Source organism: Mustela putorius, unplaced genomic scaffold (genome assembly GCF_011764305.1).
Source record: "Mustela putorius furo isolate JIRA1106 unplaced genomic scaffold, ASM1176430v1.1 tig00003845_pilon_pilon_pilon, whole genome shotgun sequence".
Classification (NCBI taxonomy): domain Eukaryota; kingdom Metazoa; phylum Chordata; class Mammalia; order Carnivora; family Mustelidae; genus Mustela; species Mustela putorius.
In genome coordinates this window covers 71,268,659-71,279,805 of record NW_025421998.1, presented here as the reverse complement: position 1 = coordinate 71,279,805, position 11,147 = coordinate 71,268,659, and the positions used below count along the sequence as shown (strand labels likewise).

The 11,147-nt window shown below is 34.5% G+C and overlaps 1 protein-coding gene across 1 annotated transcript in view; it reads left to right on the top strand.

Moving 5' to 3' along the window:
* Positions 1-8,951: 8,951 nt before the first annotated feature.
* The window catches only part of PPP1R3A (protein phosphatase 1 regulatory subunit 3A), a 40,218-nt gene continuing 38,022 nt past the window's right edge, over positions 8,952-11,147 (top strand). The window contains exon 1 of the mRNA XM_004741932.3: positions 8,952-9,780. Coding sequence (XP_004741989.1) covers positions 8,993-9,780 — 788 coding nt within the window. The 5' untranslated portion in view covers positions 8,952-8,992. The remainder of the gene's footprint in view (positions 9,781-11,147) is intronic.

The window sequence follows — 11,147 nt, the reverse complement described above, 5'->3', positions numbered from 1 at the left end:
CCAATAATGCTGTCTGATCTGAATTTAGTAATAACTACAATATTTTATCTTCATGGTCTGTTTCTTGGGCATGCAGATTGCCTGTTAAGAGTGAATGCCATTCACTACAGCAGTCTAGTGTGGTTCAGCCAAATGTATATGTAATGTACACAAATTACCTAAATGTGTGGAAAGCTATCAACTAAAATTTTTAAAATTAAAGGAAAGTTACAGACTTATCAACTTTAAAGGAAGTAAAAGGATGAACACTAACTATTATATCCTTAAAAAATTGTCTAATTCACAAAGGAGAATTTAAGTTACACTTTCTATGATAAATTGTGGTCCCCTTGGAGGCAAGGGCACTTTCTTATCCATCCTGGCACAGGGTAAGAGTATTAATAAATATTTACTGAAGTGAACCTTATAAAATGGAAGTTTGGGAAGTCAATCAATAGTGTCTATCCCAACACACACATCTACTCACACAATGAACAAACAGGCACAATTCATCACAAAGTTTAAGCATATTGCAATAAACTTCATGGGGCATAAGAGTCAGAATTAGCAAATTAAAAAGGACCTTGGGGATCATCTAATTGTTTTATGATATTGAAAATTTTATTTTAATGAGAGAACATGACTAGAAATCACATTCTCATTCTGTGGGAGCTAGGGATGTGAAAGAATTTATATTTAACCTTTCTGAGGGAATTACCAAATTAAAAGAAGTTTAAATTCCAAAAGTGTAGAAAGAGTAGTATCAGATCCTTCCTATCCCTGCCTATTTACCTTTTAGGTCTTCAGGAACTTTTTATGTTCTTTTGGGTTATTGTAGTATGGTTTGGGTGAATGTTTTTCAGATGGTCTGATGGGATTTGAGGTTGGGATACAGAAAGATTGGGAGTTGATATCTCCAATGGAAAAAGATATAACAATCACAACTCTTCTTTCTCTTCTGTGGCTATTCAAGTGCAAAGTGAACACTGTAAGTTATTGTCTTTGAGAGGAAGTTACACAAGCAGAAAGAGAAGGATTTATTACAAAAGCAATAATACCTAATGAGTTTGTGCTTTGGAAAATGTAATGTTTTCCACAAATTTAAAGCCATACCTTATTTTTCCATTTCAGTGTATGCTATTGTGAACTGAACACCTGCTGATGCTAGGCACTGTGCTTGACCTTTAAAAAATATATCTCATTTAATATTAATATTACTGTTATTATTTGTGCTTTACACATATATAAAGAAAATGAGGATTCTTTAAAAAAGTCAAATACTTGTCCAAAGTCACATGACTGGCAATGTATGAACCGTATTTTAAATAGAATTTTCTTGACTCAAGCGATCTTTTCATAATGTGCTACTTTCTTCCCAGTGGATTTTATTGAATTGAATTTACCATAAAGTGCTGAGTAGATGAAGGTACTAACTTTGGGACTGATTTTATCCTTTACTAACTAGCTGTGAAGAAAGAATTTGGTTGCATTTAACTTAAGCTCAAAAACCAGAAAATTTATCAGTGGTGTAAGAAGTCACAATAGTGGTTACCTTTGAAAAGTAGCTATTGGGAATGGATAGGAGATGGATTTCTGACTGGAGCACTGGTAATCTGTGTTTTTGGACTAGTTGGTGGTTAAATGGTTAAGTTCACTTTGGGAAAAATTCAACGAACTGTACACTAATGATTTGTGAACTTTTCTGCATGAATGTAATACTTTAAATGTTTTGCTTCAGTTGACATTTTTTTTATAAAGATTTTGATTAGCACAGTAAGTTTTTATGAGAATTTCAAATTCTGCTTCCAAAATAAAAATAAAAATAAAAAACAAAAACTAATATAAGTTACACCGTGGCACAAAATGACAAAGAACTCTTTATTAGTTTTTTTCAAAGTGGAATGTGCTGCCTTATGAAGCAGTGAGTTTGCTATTACTAAATTTATCTAAGATAAAGATAGAAACATTCCTATTAATAAATCTTAGAAGGGAGTCTGAAAGGGTGGAGGTGGACAGAATGACTTCCAGGGAACTTTCCTACTCTAGGAGATACAATTTTAACCTTATAATGAACAAGCATAAGCTCCCAAATGTGTTTTACCAAATAGCTTTCCAAACACTGATCATCAGTGAATAAATCATTTAAAATTTCAAGCTGATTCCACCTGGAACAACATATATATTTCTCACTTCCTTACATATTTCACAACTCTTTGTTATAGGATTTAAAAATATAGATGACGAAGCTACTGGGTTAAGCAAGAGATTATGCCTAGATTTCTTTTTTATTCTTAAGAAAAATCTAAAAATATTCAAAACAGTTGACTGCTCTATTGGTAAAAGATGATTTGCCATAAGAAAATTTAAAATGATGCTAAATATATTTATTCACTGTACCAGGACTGCCTTATGAAAAATTAAGCAAGTTCTATTTATTTCTCACCTATATAGAGAGATTAGCTATGCATAATGTGTGTGTGTGTTCATATAAACATCATCATGTATTTTTCATATTACATAGCAAAGAGGTTTTTATAATGGGTACTGATTCAGTTTGTGCTGAACTTGAGGTGCATGAAAAGGACACACTAGCACAGATTCTACTTGTAATTCACAGGATGGCATCCTCCTGATTGTCAAATCATCATTTGCAGATATCAATCATTCTTAAAACTTTGATTCAGAGATCCAGGAACTAAATTTTATATACTCAACACAGTTAAATGTAGACATGCAAAAATTTAACATATAATTTTAGAGAATTTCAGATCCTTTGTTTTCTATCCGTTTACCCTGCAAGGTCAATATACCACAGGTTCTAAGCTCCTAGCCTGGTAAACAAGTATGCACTGTTGAGACAGCTACAGTGAAGTAATGCTGACAGTGTTGCTGGCTTCATTGTAATATTAAACCTGTTAGGTACCATAACCAGCACAACAAATTCAGCTTAAGATTCTGTAAGTTGTTACTGAGGTATTAAGTACTCGTCTTTACCCAAAACTGTGCCAAGCATTGCATAAAGCAAATACGTATCTTTGGAACTTTGGGGAAAATCCATAGGTAATGCAAAATTTTGCCCATATTAAGTAAACCAAATGGCAGAAGCCCCATAGTGATCAATTAAAAATTTATTAAGATATTACTAGATTGTGCTTGACTTTGAGAAACTTTTAATATATTTTCCTTCTAGGACTAATGCTGGATTCATCCACACCCCGAGGTAAGAATCCAATTGACCCCTTAGATTTCAGTGTTTTATTGGTAAAACGCAGGGTTTAACCTAGATGCTTGCTTCCTTAGTAAACTTTGAAACCTAGATTTCTTTAACTCTGTATTTATACATTTTTATTTCAATCCAAGGAGTTCAAAGCACATTATTTAATCCCTATAAAATAATCACTCAGTGCTTGAATATTATACTAGTTTTTCTTTTGTGAATTAAGCTAAAGAATGAGGATGCTGCTTTTGGTGACAAAAATCTTCTGCTATAACATGATCAATCACCTACACTGAATCATTCATCTCTCCATGGATAAATGACACATACCTTTAAAAATTTATCTTCACCTGGCAAAATTTCCACTTTCTACTGATTTATCTGTGCATCCTCTATTGGTAGATATATGCATCTTTGCAGAGGATGTCTTCCAGTAATTGGCATCTGATGAGCCAACCTGTGTCTCAGACTATGTTTGAAGCAGTGTCCTTTAACTAATAGTCCTTTAAAATACTGAGTATCAATATTAGTTATAAAAAGGTCACATAACTCATTTTTATAACTTATATCAGTAATTCCCAAATAGGAGTACAGCAGAGTCTCTGAGGGAGAGGGAGAGGACAGTGTGAGATATTATATTTACCAAAGGCAGCAAAGGTTAAAAAAGGTTGAGTGACTCTGTCATGAAGAAAAATTATCTGGACACTCTGGAGATCTTTCATCAAATGGAAAAAAGAAAGTTCACAAAAGTTAATTGATTTAAAAAAATAAACTGGATTTAGAACAAATGAATTTTAATGACTATTTGTTAATTTTGAATTCTAAAGCTAAAAGTTGGTGAGTATATGTGATAATATGGAGAACACTAGAATCAAAGCAAGAGAGGGCTGAGTTCAAGTCCCAGCTCAGTTACTAAATGGTGGGGCCATCATTGTTTCAGATTTCAGTGTTCTTCTGTGAAAGTGAGGGGATCAGCCTAAATGATTGCTAAGTGCCTTAAAGTTCTGTTACTCTATAACTCTACTAAATTTTTATGTCAATTTTTATGAAAGTATTTTATAGACTCTATATAAAAAAAACAAAAAACAAAAACAGGGGCACCTGGGTGGTTCAGTGGGTTAAAGTCTCTGCCTTCAGCTCAGGTCATGATCCCAGGGTCCTGGGATGGAGCCCCACAGCATCAGGCTCTCTGCTCAGCGGGGAGCCTGCTTCCTCCTCTCTCTCTGCCTGCCTCTCCGTCTACTTGTGACCTCTCGCACTTTCTGTCAAATAAACAAATAAAATCTTAAAAGAAAAAAAACCCCAACAACCTATACTTGTACAAAAAAACAAAAACAAACATAAAAGACCAAAAACCACAGGGGTGCCTGGCTGGCTCAGTTGATTTAAGTGTCTGACTCTTGATTTTGGCTCAGGTCGTGATCTCAGGGTAGTGGCATGGAGCCCCACATTGGCTCAGTGTGGAGCCTGCTTAAGATTCTCTCTCCTTCTCCTTCTGCCTCTCCCACCCCCACCTGTGGGCATGGTCTCTCTTTCTCTCTCTCAAAAACAAACAAACAAACAAACAAACAAATGAAAACCAACCAACAAACAACAAAACAAGACGAAAACCCCAAGATAAACCACATAATACTTGAGGGATGATAGCTATAATTCTTTCTAATGAGAACCTAGGTCCCTGACTCCTTGATGCTACAGCCAAAAGACACGCAGATCCTGCATCTTCAATCCTTACTAGAATCATTTGTGCAGTATCATCAACCTGGAAGTTCTGTTCAGTAGAGCTGATGACGCACCTAGCCTGTGTACTTTGAACAGCTCAGTGATTTTGATATGTATCCTTGGTTAAAAATCACTCTTCTGGGATCTCTTCTCACAAAATATTTCTTGAGTTTAGGTTGCAAAGACTTTGCCAACAAGGGAAACAAAGTGATGCTATAATTCATCTCAAAAAAAGATTCTTTCTTTCTTAATCATCTGTGGATAAACTCAGTATTTCGTATTTATTACTTCCACTGGATCAGTTTATGAATGCTAGATATTTCAAGTTTTCTCACTGTGACAATAAAATACCAGGTAATAGGAACTCAGCTGGTATTGAGATTGAGATAGAATATGTATTATGCAAGAGGAAAACATATGCATACTTTAAATTACATGTTTAAACATAATGTATAAGCATATAACAATAAACAAGTAGTAAACTTTTAATCTCTGAAATCTTTGTTTGCTCCTCCAAATCCACTTGCCACTTTTTTCTCCCTTCTCCATCCTGTTCTCTATACCAGGAAGCTGACCTGAATGAATTGTTATAGCCCCTGTAGCCTCTGGCCCATGTATGCCCTAGTAGGACATCACAGGAAAGAAGAAGAGTAAGTTCAATGCATTTTTGTTCCTGGATCTCTCCTGGCAAGGTCATATTTGGTTGGCTGTGTCCCTTGACCAAAGATCACTGATCCTCTTCAGCCAGTAGGGAGCTCATGGTACTCTTTGCTTTCAGGTTCAGATGATTATCCCTTTCCTCATCCCTTGAAGTATGGTAACAACACTGATGTGCCTGGGCCCTAGTTTACTGCACTAGTCCTCATGGCTTTTCTGAATTTATACTTTATAAATAGATGCTTGTAAATAAACCCTTCTGGAAGGAATTACCTTATTTTGAGCATGATGTTGATCTCCCATTTACTGGCATCATGACTGATACAGTCCTTTACATTGAAGTTACCTTTGAGAATCTTTGATTAACACAAAGAGATGGAGTATGTGAAAACTTGAGCTGTAGTTTGTTAAGGAAAAGAAAAGCCCTAGTTCTTTTTCCTAGTTAAAAAAAAAAAAAAGTCTGTCTAAACAATTGAAGAAAAGTAGGTACAAGTCATTTTTATAATTGAAGTAGTGGTGAATATGAGAAAATGGGATGATGGTCTGATCTATGATATGGAAAACAAGCAAGGTGATGTGAATTTTAACTGAATACCAACACCAAGTCACAAGGCTGGAACCAGTATTGTTTCTTTACATGCTCCAGAGACACTGGATCTGTGATACTGCATTCATCTGGGGGCAGATCATTAACAGAATATACGTAAGCTGGAAGGAGGCCATAGAGGAGTAACAAAATGATAAAAAGTGCTGGAGGATGAGATTAAGAGTCACTTATGGTTTGTCTCCCTCTTGGGAGAAGGGGGTGGTATTATGGACATTGGGGAGGGTATGTGTTTTGGTGAGTGCTGTGAAGTGTGTAAACCTGGTGATTCACAGACCTGTACCCCTGGGGATAAAAATATATGTTTATAAAAAATAAAAAATTATATTAAAAAAAAAGCGCTGGAGGATGGACATGGGAGAAGAGATAAAAAAGATGAAATCACTGGGCTTTTGTTAAATGGTGACTAAGATGGACTATTCAAGTGTCTACAATTATGCAAAGGTTATAAACTGCGAAAGAGAGGCAGTAATTACTACAAATCAAGGGAGTAGTGCTGTGTAAAGACACACATTAAGAAGAGAAAACTTGAGTTCAAATAACAGGGCCATTTTCTAATGTAGAGCTGTTTTATGTCTTATAAAGTTAAGTGTTCCCTACTAGAGTCTTTGAAAAAAAAATCAAATTACAGATCATCACTTAATGTATGTGGACTCTCTGTAGTCTATTGTCCACCTATTGATGTGTCTTAAAAATCAGCCACTCCCAAACACATTTAGAAGTAAACATAATGCCTGCCACCGTTACTGTTGATTTTGTGCTACTTTTAATGTGCAGCTCATTTAATTGTTATTATTGCATTTTAACAATGAAAGAAGATAAGAAGATGGGGGTTAAAAAATTTGAGCAGAATTCTGAACATCATCCAGCTAGTAAGTGTCAGAGACAGAATACAACCCCAGAGGGCTTTAGCTCTAGGCCTCAGCTCATAACGCATGAATAGTTAGATTACTTTGGTACATCACTGTATCTGTAAATTTTCATTCTTCTATTATTTACATGACTGTATGGATTATTGACTAATTCTTTAAGATATTTTGTTACTAATGTCCTTGAATACCTAATGGTATATTTTAAGTACCTTGGGATGTGGTTACTCAAGTCTCATGGTCATTAACTTTGTAAGGGATAGCCATTTTCCCTTCCTGAACAATATATGAGGTCACCACTTATTCTTGCTGTATTGATGATGTAAAGCCCAAATAATTTTGTTTCCTTATTCTATACCCCACTCATTTTTAATTTTAAATAATAATTTCCTGGGCCATGATTTTATGCCATTCAAATTGTCCAATAAGTTAAAATGTATTTACAAAGTTGTAATTTTAAAGAAATGCTGTTAGGCAGCTCTCTTTTTAAAAAAAAAAAAATTAATCACCTTTCACAGTTTAATTAATTGAATGAAGAATAGGAATCTCCCTTCCCCTATGACCTCCAGACTCTATGATCGGAATTAACCACTGCTAACAATTTCTTCTGTGTCTTTCCAGGAATTTTCTAGGCACATATTTGTGCACATTTTCTTTCTTCGCTTAGCCATTATCTTGGTTATCTTTCTGTGTCAATATATAAAGTGGTACTTTAGCCTTTTTAATGACTATATAACATTTTATTGCATGGGTGTCACATTATTTATCCAGTTTCCTGTGGGTTGATTTCTGAGTAGTTTCTAGAGTTTTTAAAAGTCAATTCTGTTGTAAACATATCTAATTTTTTTATACTGATAGGGTAAATTTCTAGCTGGAATATTTCAGAGTCAAAGCATATGTCTGGTTAAAATTTTTTGTAGGTATTTACCTGATTGTCATCTCCCCAGTGGATTTTACATTAACACAAAACATATGGTGGTCTAAACAGGGCAGCTCACACTTTAAAACTCACATCAAACTCCAAGATGTCATGGTATTAATTTCTGTTTTGTGGGCATAAAATGGCAGTTTGCTAGAGATGAACATTTTATTCTACATAAATATTTCCCTCCTGGGACAGGCCTACCATTGCCCATCTATATTTTCAAGGCAATAACACATTACTTGTATATATTTTTCCATAAGTTAATTAAAAGAAACTAATGTTTAAAATAACAGATTTGACTATTTGCTCTAGGCCTTGGCTCAGGCCATTTCTTCCACCTGGAAAATCCACCTCATTCCAGCCCTGCATGTCTATATTCTACCTACCCTTCATGGTTTATTTCAAATGATAACTTCTTCTTCTAAATCATGTTTCTTCAAGACTCCTAGAACCTTAATCTAACACTTTTATAGTTCACATTTTACATTGTCAGCCCCTGTTACATAGTAGCAATCATTATTATTAGGCACTGGATTTTCCTCCATTCTATAAATGTTCTTCTGTTCTCCTATCTGTCCTTGTCTACTTCAATGGATTGATTAAGCTCAAAACTATGTATTAGTATGGGATACTACTTTTATTTTCTTTTCAAATAAGTGGTCCATGTTTTTGTTTTTAAGATCAAATGGCTAAAACAATTTTTTAAAATTCTAAATTCAGATTTTTCAACACAGCAAAAAAAAATATTTAAAATGTCTTTTTGGAAATCACCTCAAACAGATGCAACTTTAAAAACAGAGTGAACTCTGAAGCATACTTGTGAAAGTAACATGGATGCTATCATATTAAAGGCCTTTGGAGGCAAGCTAGCATAGTTTACACGCCATTGGACCTATTTATAGAGATGACTCCTTTCTGCAATGTCAACTGTAACATAATACTTATTTTAAGCCTCAGTATCTCAAATATCAGCCTCTACTAGTTGTACAGTCTTCCCTTATTTGATATCAGAGAGCCCAATGGAGCCTTCTGAAGAACCTAGACAGATTAGCAAAGATAACTTTTTAGAAGTTCCTAATTTATCTGATTCTCTTTCTGAAGATGAGGAAGTTAAAACTACTTTCAAACCTGGCTTCTCCCCTCAACCTAGTAGACGAGGTTCTGATTCTTCTGAAGATATATACCTGGACACTCCATCTTCAGGTGCAAGAAGAGTTTCATTCGCCGACACTTTTGGATTCAATCTTGTGTCCGTCAAAGAATTTGATTGCTGGGATTTACCGAGTGTTTCAACTGGTTTTGACTTAAGGAAGGACACTTTTCACACAGAAGAATATGTTTTGTCTCCACTATTTAATTTGCCTTCTTCAAAAGAAGATCTTATGCAGCAACTTCAAGTACAGAAAGCAATACTGGAGTCAACTGAGTATCCTCCTGGGTCTACAAGTATGAAGGGCATTATTCGAGTTTTAAATATTTCTTTTGAGAAGTTAGTATATGTGAGAATGTCCTTGGATGACTGGCGGACACATTATGACATTTTAGCAGAATATGTCCCAAATTCATGCGATGGTGAAACTGACCAGTTCTCCTTTAAGATTTTATTGGTTCCCCCTTATCAAAAAGATGGCAGTAAAGTTCAGTTTTGTATACGTTATGAAACTTCTGTTGGTACATTTTGGTCAAATAATAATGGCACAAATTATATACTGATTTGTCAAAAGAAAGAACAAGAGCCGGAACCTGTAAAACCACGGGAAGAAGTTCCTAACAGACAAATAAAAGGCTGTTTAAAGGTAAAATCAAGGTGAGAATCTATCTTAACATTCTTTACTCTTCATAATCTTAAAGTCTTTTTATGTCATTCTTATTTCATGTGTTGTAAGAAATAGCCATTCTGTTTAAAAATATTCTGCTCATTATACACAAAACAATGGTGCTAGGCTTTAACAAGGTCAGTGCTATTCAAATAATAACACCATGTTAGCTCTCCTCCAAATGCAAGGAAAAGTATGGGTATAATATAGTAGATGGGGGAGAAGGGAGCACAATGTACAGATGGCTTGCCTAATGCCTTACGAATTGTTAAGTTCAAATCATGGAATCTAGATTCTTAACATGTACAACTTCACTTTGACATTTATAGTATATTTATTTTCAGTGGGTTTTAAAGGTCTGTGGTGTATTTCAAAATATTTCTGATTAGCATAAAACTGTGTTTCAAAATGCTCTTAGTGCTCAGAAATTCATAAGTTTCCCCTCAAACTTCTTAATGATCGAGTCATACAGGGCTGTTTGGAGTACATGTTAAGGTAAATCACAAGATGTATGACTTTAATGGCAAACCAAGAGAAAGACAAAAGTATATGAATGTATAAATAATATACATAAATGTATAAATTACACACAGAATTTTGTAATTACAACCAAATATAACATTATAGAACACAAAGTAGTATAAGTTAGTAAAAGCAAATGGAGCAGAATTTAAAAAAATGACCCAAATAGAAATAAGTATATTCAGCTTTATAGATTAGAGATTTGGGATATGATTCCTCATTAGTAACCCTGCTCTCCTGTTAATATAAAAAAAAAATAAAGAAAACTGCATTCAGCCCTTTCTATTGTAGAGTTGGCTAATTTCCATGACACTGGGTTAGCAGATAAAACATCCAGGAGGAGATAGATCCCTTCTGCTCCTCAAAATGTCTCAGTGGGAAGTCCACATTGCTCCACAAGTCACAGGCAAAGGTTGGATTGTCCTGTGGGTGGTCCATCCTGTTACTAGACCTAAAGATTCTAGCAACTGTACCAGAAATACTGTAATATGATGAAGAAGGAACTGTATTACGAATCAAGACTCTGAGATTCCAAGAAGAATTTAATGAAAACATAAGGAATGACATTGAAAAAATTTTAGCCTCTTTATGCTTTAGTGCCTTGTTCTATTATAGGACAGTAAATAGTAACTATTAAGTGTGTTAGTCTAATGCATTAATGAATTAAATATAACATAGATGGAAGCAATTCAGTCATATAAAATATTTCTATTTTCATTACCCTTTAGTCTTTTGAAAGATTGGGTTACTCAACTTTGTGAATTTTGCCAACTTTTAGTCCAACTAAAACTTTCTCAGATCTTAACTGATGCTATTAAAAGAATAATATAACCAT